At 32.9% G+C, this 23,362-nt stretch overlaps 1 protein-coding gene and 3 pseudogenes across 1 annotated transcript; all 4 read right to left on the bottom strand.

Moving 5' to 3' along the window:
- Positions 1 to 8,175: 8,175 nt before the first annotated feature.
- On the bottom strand, positions 8,176 to 14,546 carry LOC120170620 (annotated as a pseudogene).
- A 920-nt stretch (positions 14,547 to 15,466) lies between these two features.
- LOC120170619 ((3S,6E)-nerolidol synthase 2, chloroplastic/mitochondrial-like) lies at positions 15,467 to 16,986 on the bottom strand. Its single transcript, XM_039178551.1, is given in 7 exon segments — positions 15,467 to 15,757; positions 15,839 to 16,084; positions 16,161 to 16,182; positions 16,231 to 16,543; positions 16,546 to 16,593; positions 16,679 to 16,795; positions 16,962 to 16,986. Coding segments are annotated over 7 exon segments (1,062 nt in total).
- Positions 16,987 to 17,907: 921 nt separating this feature from the next.
- Positions 17,908 to 21,219, bottom strand: LOC120170618 (annotated as a pseudogene).
- Positions 21,039 to 22,803, bottom strand: LOC120170617 (annotated as a pseudogene).
- Positions 22,804 to 23,362: the final 559 nt, after the last annotated feature.

Genomic DNA, 23,362 nt, shown 5'->3' with positions numbered 1-23,362 from the left:
ATACTTTATCTTAATTGATTCAGGGATATTGTTCACATTTGAGATAGAGGTAATTAACATGGCTTTTTTGAAGCATTCTTTGTTTCTTGTGTCATCTGCCAAATCCACGTAAGACCCCCATCTATCACCGAGAGAAACAAAGAAATTTTCATGCCAACATTGTATAGGTACTCCTAATAATGCAATTCTATACAACATTCGGGGGAACCTTCTTCAGCCATACTGCCTCCAACTTCTTTGCAGATTCAAACGATATTATATGGGATATGCCCATTCCATTTTGTAAATTTATCGATATCCCATCACCTAATATAGTTTCTTGGGCTAACTCCTTGTTGTACATACTTTCAGGTTGCCAACTAAACAATATTTTTAGTCAATTCATATCTTTAGAAGGGATAAAAATATCCAAAGTAGAAAATCACAGTCTCACACACCGTCCTTACGAGCCTGAGAAGTTGATTTTCTATACCGATCATCTGTTGAGACCCTTTCCCTTTAACCACATCTTTATAAGATCTAGAGTCTCTGAAAGCTTTTGAAAAGTGCCCCTAATTTGCTAGTGCTTTCCTGATGGGAAGACTGTTAGTTTTCCATGGTAAGGTCTGAGTTTAGGGAACTTTGCTTTTGAGACACTGATGGATCGCCATCTATGACTCTATTATTCCCATTTCAATGGCCTTTTTCATATCTTCTAAACGCAAAGATGAACGAAAGCAAAAGTTGACACTTTATATTCGGCTTTTGGTTAACGAAAGGATAAAACTCCAGCAACCTTGCAAAATCTGCTGAACAGGTCCCTTAAAGCTATTCTAGTCACTTTTTGTTGAGATTATTGATAAAAACTGTGAAAATTTCTTTAAGATGCACACGACCAGAGCCTTCCGCTTGATAACCCTTAGAAGACTCGACCGCACTAGACAAGTGATAATTTAATGGAGAGTCGATCCTAGAAGACACTTGAGGAGATTCAGTTCCTCTTCCTGGAACCAAAACATTATTTCCTGAGATTTCTTTTCTTCCTGACGTTTCCTCTCTTGCTTTCATTTTCCAACTTCTAATTTTTTTTTAAATAACTAATTTTATTAAAGTTTAAAGAAAATATCCAAAATTATAATAAAGGTTTACAGTCATAAATATAAACTAAAGAACATTTCCTACGTAATTTTATCTAAATAACACCCAAAAAATAAAAAATATCATTATACCGTCCTTTTTTAAATATGTACCAAATTAACACCATTTCTGACAAAACAAGAAGACAACGCATTTTATGAAACGCACAATGTTGATGTGGATGAAAGGCGAAATTCAAAGGGCAAATTTTCTCGAGAATTTTCTAATTTAGCATACAACGACGGAAGACATGTTTCAGGGGTGGTACGCGTTCTATTTTTATGAAAATAAATTTAGTCAAAAATTTTGGATATCAACACAATGAATTTAGTAAAAACTTTTGCATGAATATCGTAATGTGAAATGATTTAATTAATTGATAGAAAATATTTTTATAAACAATTTACTGTGTGAGTAAAAAAAATATTATTTTTTATATGATACATTTTTCTAAAGCCAAGTCAAAGTTAAATATGTTAAAAGGTGTGTTCAATCGTGTCTTTTAAAAATATAGTTGATAAATATATATTTATTTTATAAGGCACACATATTATTTTAAGAAATAATCTGAAACACATATTATTTTGATAATTATTTTAATATATATATATATATATATGAATAGTTTAATCATAGAATACAAGGTAAAAATCCAGATGAATTTAATATTAGATTGTTACCAAATAAGTTTATAATCAGAGAATCAATCACTTGTTTTGGTTAAATTCAAATGAATTCAATATTTAGATTGTTACCAAATAAACACAATTGGTTCTCTAATTATAAATTTATTTGGTAACAATATAAATATTATATTCATCTGGATCTTTACCTTGTATTCTATGATTAAACTATTAAAATATATATATAAAAAATAAATTATCAAAATAATATGTATTTGAACTATATTTAATCAATTATATTTTTAAAGACACTTGATTGAACACATATTTAACATATTTAAAATTTACTTGGTTTTAGAAAAATGTACCATATATAAAATATATTTATTTTCTAATTCACACACTGAATATCTATATATTTCTTTTATTTTCAAATGGAATTTTTTCTGTTAATTAATTAAATTATTTCACATTATGATATTCCTGCAAATATTTTTACTATTCATTGTGTTGATATCCAAAATTTCTCCCATATCAAAGTATATACAACTTTTATTTTCAAAAGAAACTTAAATTATTATTTTAAAAAAATAAATTATTAAAACTATTATTCATTACCATATTTAAAAACCCAAAATTTATTTCCATATGAAGGGAAAACAGGCCTTGTGCAACGCGTCTCCCAACTGGTAGTAATAACCTTGAAAAGGCTCGCCCCTGAAACGCGTCTTCTTCCATGGCATGTCAAATCAGCAAAATCCCTAGAAAGCTTGTCCCCTAAAACACGTCTTTTATCCACATCAACATGATGTGTTTCACAAAACGTGCCTTCCTCTTATTTTGTCAAAAAGGTTGATAGTTTTGTACTTATTCGAAAAAGGGTTTTACAATGGTTTTTCTTTGGGTGATATTTGGATAAAATTGCACATTTCCTATAACTACTGAGATAAGAAATTAGTCATTTAAGATCATACATGGACTATACAAGGAAAAATTAAAAATCATCCAAAAAACTTGAACAAAATATAGATACAAATAGATTTGATTGTATCAATAGATGAAGACACAACATGGGATCAAACTACTAAAGGATCACCAACAATTGTAAATCATAATCGAACGTCCAGATAAAACTATCTCCAGATACAAATCAACTATCCAAATTCAATCCAATGGTCCAAAACATGGAAGATCAACGAGATAATAAATAAGAACCATATGGATCAGTCAATGTGACGTCAAATCCAACCATGAGAAAATTAAACAAAGAGAACAACCAAACTTCTGATAAAAAAGGCCAAAACGTGTCAATAGACATATAAAAACATGTCATAAATGTAAAATTATTAGAAACTAAAAATAAAAATAAAGGATATGATATAAAAGAAGAAATACGAAATACTAACATTCTACGATCAACATTAAAATTAATATTGTTGTCGATTATTAAAAATAATAAAAAGACCAAAATAGGCAAAAATGGAGAATAAATTAGGGCAAACCACCCTAGGGTTTTACAAAATTATATTAGGGACAACGTTTTTTAATAGTGATCAATGATGATGATAAAATTTTATTAGTAAATCAGTTTCATTTTTCGTCTTTTGAAAAATTAAGTCTTATGACCATAAAGAAAATCACTTACTTTTCACATTTATCATTTTCTTCGAATAATTATTTTTTTTCTTAATAAAATTTTTCATTAAATACTGGAAATAAGATAATAAAAATACATTTTTTCTTCAATAATAATAATAATAATAATAAATAGTGTGAATAAATTTTGTCTCGTCTTTTGATTTTGTCATTATTTAACCAACCTTTTTGTGTTGAATACGTTTATAAATTTAATTGAGCTACAAAGCTATTCTTAGATACGTTGAGATAATATATATATATATATATCGAGTATAAAATTCTTATAAATCTAGATTTTAATATGTTTCTGATACGCTGATTGAATGGATAATTATTGAATTCTTATAAACCACTAGAGAATATGTTGTTTAAGGGGATGACGCACATTTAAAGGTTCACTAGCATGAACTCATTAAATTTTTATTAATGTGTGATGCCAGTAAAATAATACAAATTAATGACTCCATTATCAAAATAAAACGAATTAAAAATATAATAATAAAAAATATTTTTTTTTGAAAAATCAATGATGAAAATAAAACATATTAAAATATTTGGTATAATTATAACTTATGTATTTTCAATTATTATATTAAAAATCAATTATAAATTATGATAAAATATTTTTCGTTATTATCATCATCATCGACCAATTAATGGAGTATATATATATGAGTTATAATTCAAATTAATCATTTATTCTACTATTATTCAAATTAATTAAGAAAAATTATGGTTAAATGTTTCTAAAAGAAAAGTATAAATACATACATGAAAATCTAAAGATTTTCCTTTCTTTTGTGTTACTCTCTAAACTTGTAACGAAATTCAATAAAAAAAATAAGGTAAAACTAAAAAATATCACATATATATTTAAAATATTCTTTCTAATATTAATTTTAAAAAATATAAATTAAATATTAAATTATAATTTTATTAAAAATGAATACACGTTATTAATTACTGTTAAAAATAATAATTAATGAATAATAATTCATTTGATCCCTCATTGTAATTAAAAGTTTATTTTAATATTTTTTATATTTTTAAACAATTAATTTTAAAAATTAAGAAATTTTTCAAAAATATAAGAAATATTTTATAATTTTTTAAATTATAAAATATTTCTTATCATCATCATCATCATCATTTTGAAAAAGAAATACTAATTATAAAACTTTTATAAAATTATTCATATTTTAAATTACTTATCCTCAAAGTTTTCCTAGACTAGACTATACTAATATGATTTTGAAAGGGTCAAAAGGACATTATAAAGTGCAAAGTGATCATTGGTAGACATAAATGTATTGTGTAATTTCATGCAAAAACCAAAATTTGTTGAGTTATAAAATAATTTGCAAAAGCATATTTAAATATTTTAATGCAGAAAGTTTTTTTTGAACACAAAATAAAATATGAAAGAAAGTTGGTATTTTTATACAAAATCACCCTAACATAAATTAAGTATTTGTCAAACACCATTTCAGAAAATGTTATAGATCTAGCACCTATCTCAGAAAGGTGCGGATGATGATGTTAGACCGATAAAAATTTCTGAAACGGTTCCTAACAGATAATTAATTTCTGTCAGAGTGATTTTTGAGTAAAAATGACCCACAATCATCCCTAATTAACTAACTAGTCTTTTTTGGTATACAGGACGAATTAAGTGATTTTTATGATAAAAAAATTATTATTATTATTATTATTATTATTTTATGACTCAGATTCAAATATTATAAATACAATAGGTATAAATATTTAATATCAATTTAATTATGTTTAAATAAAAAAATCTTTGGTCGGTAGTGTGTTCGGTATTATCATTCAAGCAATAATGGAGTCTTGAGTACATGAAACGTGTCTTACAAAATGTGTAATGTTTCAAAAAGATTTCATATTTTTTGGTATAAAATATAATTTATTTATTTGATTAAATATAAATATTTATTATGAAACTTACAAAAGAAAATTTAAAAGATGGTTTCACACATGAGAATATCAACAGACGCCACCCACTCATTTGCAAGAAACGCGTGTTTGAACATTACCTTCACCAAGTTGCCGAAAAAATTTCTCATAAAAGAGATGCGAAATTATTTGAATATGTGATTAATATTCAATGATTGATTATCTACACTATTATATTATGCTATAGCTTCGAAAAATAAAAATCGCAATTATGATATAAATACGTTCAATGTAAAAATATTGGAAATGATGCTAAATCTTGCTTTTAGTGATATGCGTGTAAATTCTTTTGTGTCAAGCAATGGTCCCTTAATTTAAACCTTAGGATGAATATCTAGATTGCTTCTCGTTTATATTGCGATCAGGGGCAGGTTCGTCTTATAAATTTTGATGGCCCTATGCCATAACAGTAAAATAGGTCTTTTAAAACTAAAATATTATATATATAAAGAAGTTCACTAGTATTTTAAAATTTATTATAACTATAAGAAAACGTTAAATAGTGGTAAAAATATCTTCATGTAATAATGTGGGCCTTGGACTTGAAAATTCTTGGACCAAACATCCTAAATACACATATATACAAAAGACTTAAAAAATTTTGGAGGCTCAAAACTGGCCTGATTAGGGGTGTTCAAATTCGGATATATGGATTTTTAGTACCCAAAGTTCCGGGTACTTCAGTTTTTGGGTAGTTGATTGGTCGATCCGTGTCTCGACCCGGATGTTGCGGGTACCCGATAATCGAGTATCCAGATTTTGAGGCTATCTGTAATTCGGGTAATCAGGTACCCGATTTTTTATTATTTTCAAATTATTAATTTTAAAAAATACAACTTATATTATTAAACATACATTGGATGGAATTTTTTAAAATTTTATTAGCTTAATGCAATATATAAAAATATTAATAATTTAATATGTAATATTATTATATATAAAAAAATAAATGTAATCGGGTATTCAGGTAACCGGGTACCCAGAAAAATGTAATTTTGTGATCCGGGCCTGACCCGAGAAATGTCAGGTCAGATACCCGGCCCGGTCGGGTAATTGTTTTTAGATAATTACCAGTTTTTCTAATTTAGGTCATCGGGTCGGGTCAACCAGGTCAAATATTTTTGAACTCCCCTAATTGCGATAGCATGCTTATGCTTATAAAATTCATGAAATATCAATGCTATCAAAATCGGACCGGTTGGTTCGACCGGTTGAACCAGGAACCGATTGCATGTCCGGTCCGGTTAGCCTCCAAAATCAGTTTTGTAATGAACCGCTAAAAAACCAGTTAGGAACCGGTTGGGAACCGGCAAAACTGGTGTGAATCGGTGGTTCTATTTTTTTTTAAATTAAACCAAATGACGTCGTTTGTTATGATTTTTCAGCCCCAAATTTATTTTAGTTATATAATTATCATCAAAAAAACAATGAAAGTTAATATTTGCTTGTTTATTTTAGTTATATAATTATATTTATTATTTAATATGTTTTAAACTTTTACTTTTAATTGTTAAGTATTGTTTGAGAATTTAAATTTAATTTTGTATTTATTTATCATATTACTAGGTGATGAAGATCTTGATGTTGTGGACTTTCAAGTTCAAAGTGATGCTATGGAGTTTCAAGTTCAAAGTGGTGATGGCGGTGGTAGTTCAACTAATGAAGAAGTTTTTCCTAATATTTTGGAATTTGAGGGAATCAATTTCAATGAATATTATGATGATTAATAATTGCATCAATTATGTACTTTTTTTATTTAGTTGTTGATGAATTTTATTAGGTATTGACCTTAAATATTATGTTGTAGTTGATTTGAATCATTTTGTTTCATTTGATATTATGTTATTTAACTTATATATGTTATGACTTGTGCTATTTTTATACCTTTTAATATTGTGAACTTAAAAAGAGTGTTATATATATATAAATTAATATTGTTTTGAATATTATGTAAAATTTTAAAAAATATATATTATTTTATATAAATCGTTTCAACCGCAATTTAATCCGGTTGAACCAGTGAACCAGTACCTTCACAGGTTTAGGTCCGATCCGATTTTAAAAACATTGTGAAATATAATATATAATAGATGTATAAGGGAGGAGTTAAGATAAAATGTTAAGGGCTAAAATTGTTTTATATCAAAAGAATAAGAATCTATTAAGTATTTATATTTTAAATTTAGGAGGGATAAAAAACCTTATTTTATTAAGGCTTAAGAGTCATCTTTATCCCTGTAGTAGACTCAATTCATCATTTTCGCCCCTAGCCCTCAAAGTTGTTTAATTGCATCATTTTGTACCCTTCTCCTAACTTAAAACCTTAAATTATAAACCTTAAGTTAGTGTTTAGGGGTTAGGATTTAGAGATAATATGGTTATGGTTTAGGATTTTAAGTTAGGGTAGGGTATAGAATGATGTAATTGAGCAAATTCGAAGACTAAATTGATGCAAAAATACGACAGGGACGAAAGTGATAAATTGGACCTACTACAGGAGCAAAAGTTACCCTTTTGCCTTAAATTAAAAAGAACCTAAAATGTCATTATATTTGTCCCTGTAGATGTGTTCCGCTAAGTTTTATAAAATGAAACATTCAAAATTATTTTTTTAGTACACATATTGTTAGATTTTGATTCGAGTCAAGATAATATTATCAAGGAATTCTGAAAATAATTATTTCAAAATACAATAATTTATCATGAATACGTTTAGAACTATTGATTGATCATATATAAACTAGTACAAGAACATAATTAACTTTCATTATACAGAAACATTGTACACATGAAATCATCTAATATTGGAACTGCTGAATTTTGTTTAAATTTTAGATGAGAGAAGAGTTCACATAGGTATACTTTGATAGAGTAGGGACTTCATGTACTCGTCCAAGCTTGGAAGGTGTTGGTTTTCGTCATAACAATACTTCAAAAGAACCATCCTTGCAATATTCAGGGAAGCCTTGCAGAAAGGCATGGAAAATGATTCTCGTGAAAGACATTGTTGGTTTATGTTAAGAAATGAGAGTTAACTCAGAAAACAATTATTGTAATTCTATTAATGAATCAGTGCAAATGTACATGATTTATATAGCATTTGGTTGCTGAGCTAAGAAGCAACCTGCTTAACAGAATTTGACAATTATAATCATGTAACAACACCCTAACAGCCTATGGATTTGATTGTCTGCAACACAAGTGTACACCACCAACTATGAGCTTAACTTCAAGCTTCTTGAATCTTCTCTATGCACACCATGCATTACGCCTGTAGCCCGATCATTCTTCCAACATTCCTCCTGCTTTTTCTTCTCCTCCTTCCTTTTTAAGACAAAAATTCACTTGCTCTCAAAACGATGTAAAAGTTATCTTTGACAAAGGTTTTGTAAATCCATCTGCTAGTTGATGTGCAGCAGGGACATAGCTAACATATAATTGATTTCCAGCAATTTTTTCCCTGACAAAGTGCACATCTAAATCGACATGTTTAGATTATGCATGTTGAACAAGATTCGCGCTTAATGATATGGCACTCATGTTATCACACCAAATGATTGGTTTTTCTTGATGTATTACTCCAATATCATTCAACAATGCATCTATCCAAGTAACCTCTGCAACAGCATCTGCAAGACTGTGATATTTGGCTTCCATGGTAGATCTGGAGACAACATTCTGTTTCTTTGTACTCCAGGACACCAAGTTACCACCAAGTAAAACGCAATGACCTGACATCGATCTCTGATCGTCTACGGAACCACCCCAATCAGCATCCGCGAATGCAACGACTCTTAGTGCTTTCTTTGATGGCTTGAAGAGCAGACCATACTCAATTATGCCAGCTAAGTATCTTAGAATACGTTTGGCAGCTTGCAGATGACTATCGCGTGATTCATGCATAAATTGAGCAACCTTGCTTACGCTATACACTATATCAAAGTCTTGTGTGACATGCATAGAGCAATGTACCAACTATACTTCGAAATGCTTGAGCATCTTCAATAAGTTTTCCAGCTTCCCTTTGAAGTTTATTAGATACTACCATTGGTGTATAGGTAGGAGTTGCCCTTGTCATATTTGACTTCTCTAGTAATTCTGAAATAAAGTTCTTCTGAGATAACATTAGACCATGAGTACTACGCTGGACTTCAATCCTCAAGATGTAATTCAACTCACCAAGGTCCTTCAACGAGAAATTGATTTTGAGTGACTGAACCACTCATTCAATTACAGTAGTTGACTGGTCGGTGATCACAATATAATGGATATAGACAATTATATAGGTTATTTCCCCTTCTGTAAGTGAAATAAACAAGGATGCATCTACCCTCGACATGTGAAACCCCATATGTATCAGGTTATCTTTCAGTTTGTTGTTCCAGTTCCTGGGAGTTTGACGTAACCCATACAAAGTGTTATGAAGCTTACATAAAATCTTGGTCCCATCCTCAGCTGACTGCTCAAATCTAGGCGGTTGTTGCATAAAAACTTCCCCAGTCAGATCACCATGGAGAAAGGCGTTATTTACATCCACATGTCATAATGGCCACTTGTTTGATACAGCTATTGAGAGAATAACATTTAGAGTTGGGAATTTGATCACGAGACTGAAGGTTTCTTTGAAATCTTGTCCTGGTACTTGTAGAAATCCCTTTGCCACTAATCTGGCTTTGTAACGTTGAATTGAGCCATCGGGATTTTTTTCAGTTTAAACAGCCATTTGCATCCAACTATTGTTTGTCCAGTTGGCAGTGGAACCAATGTCCATGTTCCATTTCGTTGTAAGGCAACAAGTTCATCATGAACTGCAAAAGTCCATTGACTCGACTTCATAGCCTAACGAATATCTGTAGGTATGACAGTATCTTCTATAGCAAGAAATACCTTAGGTTTGAAAATCCCATGCTTACTTCTGGTAACAATAGGGTGAGCATTGATCAGTGGAACCTGATTAGGAACACTAGCATCATCGACTGGAGGTTGAGCTGACTCATTAACTTCTCCAGCACTGGCCATAGGAGAACTACTCATGTGTGAATTTTGAGTCGAGTGATCTGAAGATTCAATTACATGACTCAACTCATCACCATGACCCACTGCATTCTCAGCAGAGCTTGCCTGAGATGATGTACCAGGATGTTCAATAATTGGTGCCACTGCAGTAGGACACGCGCTATGTCTTCGAGGAATGACCTCTAGCGATGTTGATCGTGGAGATGGAACCACGTGATGAGCATAATCTTGTTTAGAAGCTGCAAAGGGAAACACAAGTTCATCAAATTTAACATGTCTACTAATAAATATACGACCATTGTCTCCAAGACATTGAAGACCTCGATACTGAGTGCTATAGCCCAGAAATATACACTCTTGAGATTGAGGCATCAGTTTATGGGGTTAAAATTCTCGCATATATAGAAAACATCTACAACCAAAGACTCGTATGGTTGTGTAATCGAGTTTCTTGTTAAATAGTTTCTCAAAAGGGGAAAGATTTTTCAGCACCTTAGATGGTAGTTGATTTACCAAGTATGTTGTTGTGGTTATAACATAGGACCAGAACTTGATCAAAAGGGACGCTTGTGCCAGCAACATAAGTTCCAACTCAATGAGGTGTCTATGCTTACGCTCAACGACTCCGTTTTGCTCGGATGAGTGAGGACATGTGACTCTATGCAAAACTCCTGCATGAGCTAACTCAGTTATCCAGTTTCTATATTCACCACCCCAATCGCTTTGTACAGCCTTGATTAGCAGTGAGAATTGAGTCTCAACCATGCTCTTGAAAAATCTAAAGGAAATTATAGCCTGTGACTTATTCTTCAATAAGTAGACCTACGTATGTCTGGTACACGCATCTACAAATGAGATGTAATACCGAAAACCAGTTGAGGGCTCAGGCGAGGGCCCCCAAAGATCTATGAAAATGAGTTAAAATGGTTCATCATATACTGTGGTTGAGTCAACAAAAGGCAGCTTGTGGCTTTCACCCAAACAGCAAGCAACACACAACTGATTTTCATTATTTGGAATATCAATAGCAATGGAATTACAAACCAATTTCAAAGTTGAAAAGGTTGGATGACCTAATATCCTATGCCAAAGCTCAAATGAGTTACAATTATGAACTGTATAAGCCTTATCATTATTACAAGCATTCAATTGATTATCCAAGGTAAAGGTATAAAGTCCCCCTTTCTGTCTTCCACGAAGAAGAACATTACTTGTTGCTTCATCTCGAACACAACATGTATCAGCATGAAACTCGAAGAAGATGTGATTATCCTTAGCAAGCTTTGACATTGAGAGAATGTGTTTAGTGATTTTAGGAACATGTAACATATCAGTAAGTAGCAAGGTTTGGGAAGAATACCTTAAAATAGATCGTCCTATTGATTGAACATTAAGAGAGGAACCATTTCCAAACATGAGATTACCTGGTCCATCAAGATCAGTGGGAAGGGAGATGTGAGCAGCATCAGGAGTGACATGATGTGTCACCCCCGAGTCCATGATCCACTGAGCATGGAATGATTTAACACTTGTAGGAATAGCAGCAGCACCCTATGTAGCCACGGAACTAGCCCCAGACTTATTAGCACAGCACGTACAAGCAACACTATCAAGATTAACATAGTTGACGCTGATCGAATCTCTCTGCAAAGTCACGGTCAAACCTGTACCATCATCGATCAACTGAGTGGCCAACCTTACCACATAACTGACATTGCAGTCGAGCACGACCCCTACAACCAGCTTGACCACCATGCATTGTTGTGGGCTGCTGTTTGAATTCATTAGTGGTGTCAGAACCGGTAGATCTACCATGGATTTATCCGTAAACGACATTAGCACTCATAGGGAGACTCTCAGCCTGCGAATCGAAGCCAGCTAGTTGTGTCTCTCCATCAACTAGCATAAAATAGACTCGATCGAGTGACAATATGTCAGGACTCGATGTTATAACAGCCATAAAGGATTGGTATTCTCTTGGCAACCCTTTCAGAATACTAACCACATGCTCTACTTGTGAAATCGAGCTGCCACATGATGCAAGTGCATCACAGATTTCTTTGATCCGAGTGAGGTACACACGCATGGAGTCATCACTCTTCCTTAGTGATTGTAGCTTATAATGCAAGTTCATCACTGTATTTGTGGATTTGTTAACAAAAAACTGAATAACTGTACTCCATACAGCTGCAGCAGTCTCAGCTCCAACGAATTGTGGCAGGAGAGGAGCACTAATCGTCGATAAAAGCCACGAGGCGAGAGCACTATCCTGTGCCATGTAGTCCTCAAACGCCTCATTAACAACCAACATACCTTCAGCATTGACAATAAACTCAGGTGGAATAGGCATCGTGCCATTGAGAAGCTGCTCCAGACAATGACTGCGCACCGTAAGCAGAACATACTGCCTCCACAGCAAGTAATTCGTCTCGTCTAGCACCACATTAACCTTTTTATTTGTAAACATGATGCTCAACAACAATAAGAGATTAAGAAACAAAAAGCATTGGAACCCCAGGACTTTTAGCAAAAGATACCATGTTAAGAAATGAAAGTTAACTCAGAAAACAATTACTGTAATTCTATTAATGAACCAATGCAAATGTACATGATTTATATAGCATTTGGTTGCTGAGCTAGGAAGTAACCTGCTTAACAGAATTTGATAATTATAACCTTGTAACAACACCCTAACAGCCTATGGATTTGATTGCCTGCAACACAGTGTACAACACCAACTATGAGCTTAACTTCAAGCTTCTTGAATCTTCTCCATGCACCATACATTATGCCTGTAGCTCGATCATTCTTCCAACAGTTTAGGACTTTCCATGCATCAGAAATCATATCCATAACATGTTGCCTAGCGCTTTCGATCTTGATCCCTTGGTGTTCTTTCATGTAGCAATCGATGTAGGATCCATCGTGCCCGTCTTGGTTCTCATCCTAAAATCAATAATATATGTTAAGGTTTATATTTGATGCACTGATAGCGAATCACGAGACCTTACGTTGAAGAATGTATACCTTGGCACTTCCTAAATCATCCTAGAGGTGAAGTATTGCACCAGTGGTGGAGAAGATTGATGGAATGTTGTCGATCATTTGGACTTCTCGATCAGTCGAGCCGAGGCCAATGAGGAAGAATATGTGAACCAAAACTATATGTACACCGGAGCTAATGATTCCATTCTCCAAATACTCCTTAGTCGTTGGGGACTTCCCTGAACCAAACCATCTTGCTTCTACCAAAAACGCTTGGAACAAGATTTTCCACTGCAATAATCAACACACATCAGTTCCTGATCATTAATGAATCGAACATCGATGATTATAAAGGAAAATTATGTACCGCCTTCCTTAAAGAGTCGATTTTGGCTATTTCTTGGAAACGTGAGCTATTTCTTTCTGATGCATCTTACTTGGAAACATGAGCTATTTCTTTCTGATGCAAGGACTGAACTAGATTGAAATCCATTTTGGCTACATCTTGGAGGATGTTTAACCATACTTTTGTGGCTTTTAAATCACTGGTTAGCAACTTTCTAGCTTTCAATCTCGGCAGGCTTTTATGAAAAGGTTGGTCCAGTGTATTAGAAATATAGTCCCCCTTTGCATTTTGCCATTTTCTCAGGTTCTTGGAGCTAAATTCTTTGGCTTCATCAAGAATATCTTCACCTTCCATTTCCAGTTGTGAAGCTTCATATAATTCGATCAATCCCTTGATGTCCTGCAGAGTTCATGTCTGAAACTTCCTTCCTTGTCTTTGAGCCTGTTGAACACTCCTGTTTTTATAGCACAAACCATTTCCATTATCAGTTCATTAACTAAAAACAGGAATAAAGAAAACATATTGGTCTAATTTTCACACCTGCCGGAACAAAGTAGCCTTCCTGTCTGAGCAATCGGAACCGAAGGGAAGCTTCATGAAGGTCGGAGTTATGAAAATACTTATGATCTCCCGATAGCATATACTCCCTTTGGAGAACTTGTTAAACATACATTGGATGGAATTTTTTAATTTTATTAGCTTAATTTAATATATAAAATTATTAATAATTAAATATGTAATATTATTATATGTAAAAAAATGTAATCGGGTATTCAGGTAATCGGGTACCCAGAAAAATGTAATTTTGTGATCCGGACCTGACCTGAGAAATGTTGGGTCGGATACATGGCCCGGACGGGTAATTTTTTAGATAATTACCTATTTTTTTTAGTTCTGATCGTCAGATTGGGTCAATCGAGTCGAATATTTTTTAACACCTCTAATTGCGATAGCATGTTTATGCTTATAAAATTCATGAAGTATAATATATAATAGATGTATAAGGAATGAGTTAAGATAAAATGTTAAGGGCTAAAATTGTTCTATATCAAAAGAATAAGAATCTATTTATTTATATTTAAAATTTAGGAGGGATAAAAAACCTTATTTTATTAAGGCTTAAGGGTCATCTTTGTCCCTGTAGTAGACTCAATTCATCATTTTCGCCCCTATCATATTTTCATATCAATTTAACTCTTAAAGTTGTTTAATTGCATCATTTTGTACTCTTCCCCTAACTTAAAACCTTAAATTATAAACCCTAAGTTAGTGTTTAGGGGTTAGGATTTAGAGATAATATGGTTATGGTTTAGGGTTTTAAGTTAGGGTAGGGTATAGAATGATGTAATTGAGCAACTTCAAAGACTAAATTGATGCGAAAATACGACATGGACGAAAGTGATAAATTGGACCTACTACAGGAGCAAAAGTTACCCTTTTGCCTTAAATTAAAAAGAACCTAAAATGTAATTATGTTTGTCCCTGTAGATGTGTTCCACTAAGTTTTATAAAATGAAACATTCAAAATTATTTTTTTAGTACACATATTGTTAGATTTTGATTCAAGTCAAGATAATATTATCAAGGAATTCTGAACGTAATTATTTCAAAATACAATACTTTATCATGAACACGTTTAGAACAATTGATCACATATAAACTAGTACAAGAACATAATTAACTTTCATCATACAGAAACGTTGTACACATGAAATCATCTAATATTGGAACTGCTGAATTTTGTTTAAATTTTAGATGAGAGAATAGTTCACATAGGTATACTTTGATAGAGTAGGGACTTCATGTACTCGTCCAAGCTTGGAAGATGTTGGTTTTCGTCGTAACAATACATCAAAGGAACCATCCTTGCAATATTCAGGGAAGCCTTGCAGAAGGGCATGGAAAATGATTCTCGGGAAAGACATTGTCGGTTTAGGACTTTCCATGCATCGGAAATCATATCCATAACATGTTGCCTAGCGCTTTCGATCTTGATCCCTTGGTGTTCTTTCATGTAGCAATCGATGTAGGATCCATCGTGCCCGTCTTGGTTCTCATCCTAAAATCAATAATATATGTTAAGGTTTATATTTGATGCACTGATAGCGAATCACGAGACCTTACGTTGAAGAATGTATACCTTGGCACTTCCTAAATCATCCCAGAGGCGAAGTATTGCACCAGTGGTGGAGATGATTGATGGATTGTCGATCATTTCGACTTCTCGAACAGTTGAGCCGAGGCCAAGGAGGAAGAAGATGTGAACCAAAACTATATGTACACCGGAGCTAATGATTCCATTCTCCAAATACTCCTTAGTCGTTGGGGACTTCCCTGAACCAAACCATCTTGCTTCTACCAAAAACGCTTGGAACAAGATTTTCCACTGCAATAATCAACACACATCAGTTCCTGATCATTAATGAATCGAACATCGATGATTATAAAGGAAAATTATGTACCGCCTTCCTTAAAGAGTCGATTTTGGCTATTTCTTGGAAACGTGAGCTATTTCTTTCTGATGCATCTTACTTGGAAACATGAGCTATTTCTTTCTGATGCAAGGACTGAACTAGATTGAAATCCATTTTGGCTACATCTTGGAGGATGTTTAACCATACTTTTGTGGCTTTTAAATCACTGGTTAGCAACTTTCTAGCTTTCAATCTCGGCAGGCTTTTATGAAAAGGTTGGTCCAGTGTATTAGAAATATAGTCCCCCTTTGCATTTTGCCATTTTCTCAGGTTCTTGGAGCTAAATTCTTTGGCTTCATCAAGAATATCTTCACCTTCCATTTCCAGTTGTGAAGCTTCGTATAATTCGATCAATCCCTTGATGTCCTGCAGAGTTCATGTCTGAAACTTCCTTCCTTGTCTTTGAGCCTGTTGAACACTCCTGTTTTATAGCACAAACCATTTCCATTATCAGTTCATTAACTAAAAACAGGAATAAAGAAAACATATTGGTCTAATTTTCACACCTGCCGGAACAAAGTAGCCTTCCTGTCTGAGCAATAGGAACCGAAGGGAAGCTTCATGAAGGTCGGAGTTATGAAAATACTTATGATCTCCCGATAGCATATACTCCCTTTGGAGAACTTGTTAAACATACATTGGATGGAATTTTTTAATTTTATTAGCTTAATTTAATATATAAAATTATTAATAATTAAATATGTAATATTATTATATGTAAAAAAATGTAATCGGGTATTCAGGTAATCGGGTACCCAGAAAAATGTAATTTTGTGATCCGGACCTGACCTGAGAAATGTTGGGTCGGATACATGGCCCGGGACGGGTAATTTTTTAGATAATTACCTATTTTTTTTAGTTCTGATCGTCAGATTGGGTCAATCGAGTCGAATATTTTTTAACACCTCTAATTGCGATAGCATGTTTATGCTTATAAAATTCATGAAGTATAATATATAATAGATGTATAAGGAATGAGTTAAGATAAAATGTTAAGGGCTAAAATTGTTCTATATCAAAAGAATAAGAATCTATTTATTTATATTTAAAATTTAGGAGGGATAAAAAACCTTATTTTATTAAGGCTTAAGGGTCATCTTTGTCCCTGTAGTAGACTCAATTCATCATTTTCGCCCCTATCATATTTTCATATCAATTTAACTCTTAAAGTTGTTTAATTGCATCATTTTGTACTCTTCCCCTAACTTAAAACCTTAAATTATAAACCCTAAGTTAGTGTTTAGGGGTTAGGATTTAGAGATAATATGGTTATGGTTTAGGGTTTTAAGTTAGGGTAGGGTATAGAATGATGTAATTGAGCAACTTCAAAGACTAAATTGATGCGAAAATACGACATGGACGAAAGTGATAAATTGGACCTACTACAGGAGCAAAAGTTACCCTTTTGCCTTAAATTAAAAAGAACCTAAAATGTAATTATGTTTGTCCCTGTAGATGTGTTCCACTAAGTTTTATAAAATGAAACATTCAAAATTATTTTTTTAGTACACATATTGTTAGATTTTGATTCAAGTCAAGATAATATTATCAAGGAATTCTGAACGTAATTATTTCAAAATACAATCCTTTATCATGAACACGTTTAGAACAATTGATCACATATAAACTAGTACAAGAACATAATTAACTTTCATCATACAGAAACGTTGTACACATGAAATCATCTAATATTGGAACTGCTGAATTTTGTTTAAATTTTAGATGAGAGAATAGTTCACATAGGTATACTTTGATAGAGTAGGGACTTCATGTACTCGTCCAAGCTTGGAAGATGTTGGTTTTCGTCGTAACAATACATCAAAGGAACCATCCTTGCAATATTCAGGGAAGCCTTGCAGAAGGGCATGGAAAATGATTCTCGGGGAAAGACATTGTCGGTTTAGGACTTTCCATGCATCGGAAATCATATCCATAACATGTTGCCTAGCGCTTTCGATCTTGATCCCTTGGTGTTCTTTCATGTAGCAATCGACGTAGGATCCATCGTTCCCGTCTTGGTTCTCATCCTACAATCAATAATATATGTTAAGGTTTATATTTGATGCATTGATAGTGAATCACAAGACCTTACGTTGAAGAATGTATACCTTGGCACTTCCTAAATCATCCCAGAGGCGAAGTATTGCACCAGTGGTGGAGATGATTGATGGATTGTCGATCATTTCGACTTCTCGAACAGTTGAGCCGAGGCCAAGGAGGAAGAAGATGTGAACCAAAACTATATGTACACCGGAGCTAATGATTCCATTCTCCAAATACTCCTTAGCCGTTGGGGACTTCCCTGAACCAAACCATCTTGCTTCTACCAAAAATGCTTGGAACAAGATTTTCCACTGCAATAATCAACACACATCAGTTCCTGTTCATTAATGAATCGAATGCCGATGATTATAAAGGAAAAATACGTACCGCCTTCCTTAACGAGTCGATAGGATTGCGACCATATTTCTTGTGCACCTTTTGGCAAATTTCATTGGTGATATCATCGAGAGCTTTGAGGCATAGTTTGATGTAATCCGGCAGCCCACCACTTGCACCACAATCCCACCTGCATTAATTTATCTTATCCTTTACTTCTTCCATCTTAGGAAAACTAGTATACCTTCGTTTATGAATCAAATATATATATATATATATATATATATATTCTTGTTCGAAGTATCTTATGAATATGTGGATGTGAATGAAGTGAAACACACTCGAAGAATCTTATGAATATCTTTTGTTTTTTTTTCGTTTAGGAAAACTATTAATGGAGTACGAAAATAGAAAAAAAGGAGACAATGGGTGGTCCACATTGTATTACCTCTCCACAGCTTGCACGAAGAGAGTGAGTTCGTCAAGTGACCCGTAAACATCAAAAACGTCATCTATTACATAGATTAAGGAAATGGCCTTTGTGAGATCAATCCTTTTCTCAGACAAGGTTGGATCAGTGAGGCAAGCCATGGACCAAATGTACCATTTCATCGGTTGGTCTCTTGTAAACCTCAATTCCTTTGCTAAACCCAGCTGCTTCCACCAACTTAACACATTAAAGAAAAGAGAATTTGAGTTTGGGATTGGGATTGTTTTGTGTAATATATATGTTTGATGAATCTTACTTGGAAACGTGAGCTATTTCTTTCTGATGCAAGGACTGAACTAGATTGAAATCCATTTTGGCTACATCTTGGAGGATGTTTAACCATACTTTTGTGGCTTTTAAATCACTGGTTAGCAACTTTCTAGCTTTCAATCTCGGCAGGCTTTTATGAAAAGGTTGGTCCAGTGTATTAGAAATATAGTCCCCCTTTGCATTTTGCCATTTTCTCAGGTTCTTGGAGCTAAATTCTTTGGCTTCATCAAGAATATCTTCACCTTCCATTTCCAGTTGTGAAGCTTCGTATAATTCGATCAATCCCTTGATGTCCTGCAGAGTTCATGTCTGAAACTTCCTTCCTTGTCTTTGAGCCTGTTGAACACTCCTGTTTTATAGCACAAACCATTTCCATTATCAGTTCATTAACTAAAAACAGGAATAAAGAAAACATATTGGTCTAATTTTCACACCTGCCGGAACAAAGTAGCCTTCCTGTCTGAGCAATAGGAACCGAAGGGAAGCTTCATGAAGGTCGGAGTTATGAAAATACTTATGATCTCCCGATAGCATATACTCCCTTTGGAGAACTTGTTAAACATACATTGGATGGAATTTTTTAATTTTATTAGCTTAATTTAATATATAAAATTATTAATAATTAAATATGTAATATTATTATATGTAAAAAAATGTAATCGGGTATTCAGGTAATCGGGTACCCAGAAAAATGTAATTTTGTGATCCGGACCTGACCTGAGAAATGTTGGGTCGGATACATGGCCCGGACGGGTAATTTTTTAGATAATTACCTATTTTTTTTAGTTCTGATCGTCAGATTGGGTCAATCGAGTCGAATATTTTTTAACACCTCTAATTGCGATAGCATGTTTATGCTTATAAAATTCATGAAGTATAATATATAATAGATGTATAAGGAATGAGTTAAGATAAAATGTTAAGGGCTAAAATTGTTCTATATCAAAAGAATAAGAATCTATTTATTTATATTTAAAATTTAGGAGGGATAAAAAACCTTATTTTATTAAGGCTTAAGGGTCATCTTTGTCCCTGTAGTAGACTCAATTCATCATTTTCGCCCCTATCATATTTTCATATCAATTTAACTCTTAAAGTTGTTTAATTGCATCATTTTGTACTCTTCCCCTAACTTAAAACCTTAAATTATAAACCCTAAGTTAGTGTTTAGGGGTTAGGATTTAGAGATAATATGGTTATGGTTTAGGGTTTTAAGTTAGGGTAGGGTATAGAATGATGTAATTGAGCAACTTCAAAGACTAAATTGATGCGAAAATACGACATGGACGAAAGTGATAAATTGGACCTACTACAGGAGCAAAAGTTACCCTTTTGCCTTAAATTAAAAAGAACCTAAAATGTAATTATGTTTGTCCCTGTAGATGTGTTCCACTAAGTTTTATAAAATGAAACATTCAAAATTATTTTTTTAGTACACATATTGTTAGATTTTGATTCAAGTCAAGATAATATTATCAAGGAATTCTGAACGTAATTATTTCAAAATACAATACTTTATCATGAATACGTTTAGAACAATTGATCACATATAAACTAGTACAAGAACATAATTAACTTTCATCATACAGAAACGTTGTACACATGAAATCATCTAATATTGGAACTGCTGAATTTTGTTTAAATTTTAGATGAGAGAATAGTTCACATAGGTATACTTTGATAGAGTAGGGACTTCATGTACTCGTCCAAGCTTGGAAGATGTTGGTTTTCGTCGTAACAATACATCAAAGGAACCATCCTTGCAATATTCAGGGAAGCCTTGCAGAAGGGCATGGAAAATGATTCTCGGGAAAGACATTGTCGGTTTAGGACTTTCCATGCATCGGAAATCATATCCATAACATGTTGCCTAGCGCTTTCGATCTTGATCCCTTGGTGTTCTTTCATGTAGCAATCGACGTAGGATCCATCGTTCCCGTCTTGGTTCTCATCCTACAATCAATAATATATGTTAAGGTTTATATTTGATGCATTGATAGTGAATCACAAGACCTTACGTTGAAGAATGTATACCTTGGCACTTCCTAAATCATCCCAGAGGCGAAGTATTGCACCAGTGGTGGAGATGATTGATGGATTGTCGATCATTTCGACTTCTCGAACAGTTGAGCCGAGGCCAAGGAGGAAGAAGATGTGAACCAAAACTATATGTACACCGGAGCTAATGATTCCATTCTCCAAATACTCCTTAGCCGTTGGGGACTTCCCTGAACCAAACCATCTTGCTTCTACCAAAAATGCTTGGAACAAGATTTTCCACTGCAATAATCAACACACATCAGTTCCTGTTCATTAATGAATCGAATGCCGATGATTATAAAGGAAAAATACGTACCGCCTTCCTTAACGAGTCGATAGGATTGCGACCATATTTCTTGTGCACCTTTTGGCAAATTTCATTGGTGATATCATCGAGAGCTTTGAGGCATAGTTTGATGTAATCCGGCAGCCCACCACTTGCACCACAATCCCACCTGCATTAATTTATCTTATCCTTTACTTCTTCCATCTTAGGAAAACTAGTATACCTTCGTTTATGAATCAAATATATATATATATATATATATATATATATATATATATATATCTTGTTCGAAGTATCTTATGAATATGTGGATGTGAATGAAGTGAAACACACTCGAAGAATCTTATGAATATCTTTTGTTTTTTTTTCGTTTAGGAAAACTATTAATGGAGTACGAAAATAGAAAAAAAGGAGACAATGGGTGGTCCACATTGTATTACCTCTCCACAGCTTGCACGAAGAGAGTGAGTTCGTCAAGTGACCCGTAAACATCAAAAACGTCATCTATTACATAGATTAAGGAAATGGCCTTTGTGAGATCAATCCTTTTCTCAGACAAGGTTGGATCAGTGAGGCAAGCCATGGACCAAATGTACCATTTCATCGGTTGGTCTCTTGTAAACCTCAATTCCTTTGCTAAACCCAGCTGCTTCCACCAACTTAACACATTAAAGAAAAGAGAATTTGAGTTTGGGATTGGGATTGTTTTGTGTAATATATATGTTTGATGAATCTTACTTGGAAACGTGAGCTATTTCTTTCTGATGCAAGGACTGAACTAGATTGAAATCCATTTTGGATACATCTTGGAGGATGTTTAACCATCCATTTGTGGCTTTTAAATCACTGGTTAGCAAGTTTCTAGCTTTCAATCTCGGCAGGCTTTTAAGAAAAGGTTGGTCCAGTGTATTAGAAATATAGTCCCCCTTTGCATTTTGCCATTTTCTCAGGTTCTTGGAGCTAAATTCTCTGGCTTCATCAAGAATATCTTAACCTTCCATTTCCAGTTGTGAAGCTTCGTATAATTCGATCAATCCCTTGATGTCCCTGCAGAGTTCATGCCTGAAACTTCCTTCCTTGTCTTTGAACCTGTTGAACACTCCTGTTTTATAGCACAAACTAAGGTCTGATTTGGTGTGGCTTTCTAAAAGTATTTTTAGAATCATAAAATCAATGTTAAACGTAAAAATAATTAAAAAAAATTACAGTAAAAAACGATGGTTTCAAACCAACCACAAAAGCTAAGATTTCTAACTTTTTTCATTTTCAACATTGCATTTGAAAAAATTATAATTTTACCCTTATTAATATATGGGCTCCACTCAATTATGTATTTATATTTTATTTTAATAATTTAATTCTATCATTCTTAAAAAATAATTTATTACTTAATAATTTATTTTTATTACTAATGTTTTTTTGTTAATATTCTTTTTGTCAAAAAAAGTATTTAAATTATTATTTTATAATAATTTTTATGTCCACTTGTTAAAAAGTATTGATAATAAACTTTTTCTTAATAAAATCTTTCATATATACAAATAATATTAATGAGTTATCTTAAAATATTTTTTTATATTTTTACTATAGTTTGAGTTGATATATTTTATATATCATAATATTTATAAGTGTAAATATAATTTAAATGCTAAATTTTTAATTTATAGCATAATATTTATAATGGACATTTTATCTTTTTAGACTTACTTTTTTACAACAACAATC

Source organism: Hibiscus syriacus, unplaced genomic scaffold (assembly GCF_006381635.1).
Source record: "Hibiscus syriacus cultivar Baekdansim isolate YM2019G1 unplaced genomic scaffold, ASM638163v2 tig00111783_pilon, whole genome shotgun sequence".
Lineage (NCBI taxonomy): Eukaryota > Viridiplantae > Streptophyta > Magnoliopsida > Malvales > Malvaceae > Hibiscus > Hibiscus syriacus.
The sequence above is the reverse complement of the archived record's forward strand: the minus strand, read 5'-3'. Positions and strand labels throughout refer to the sequence as shown.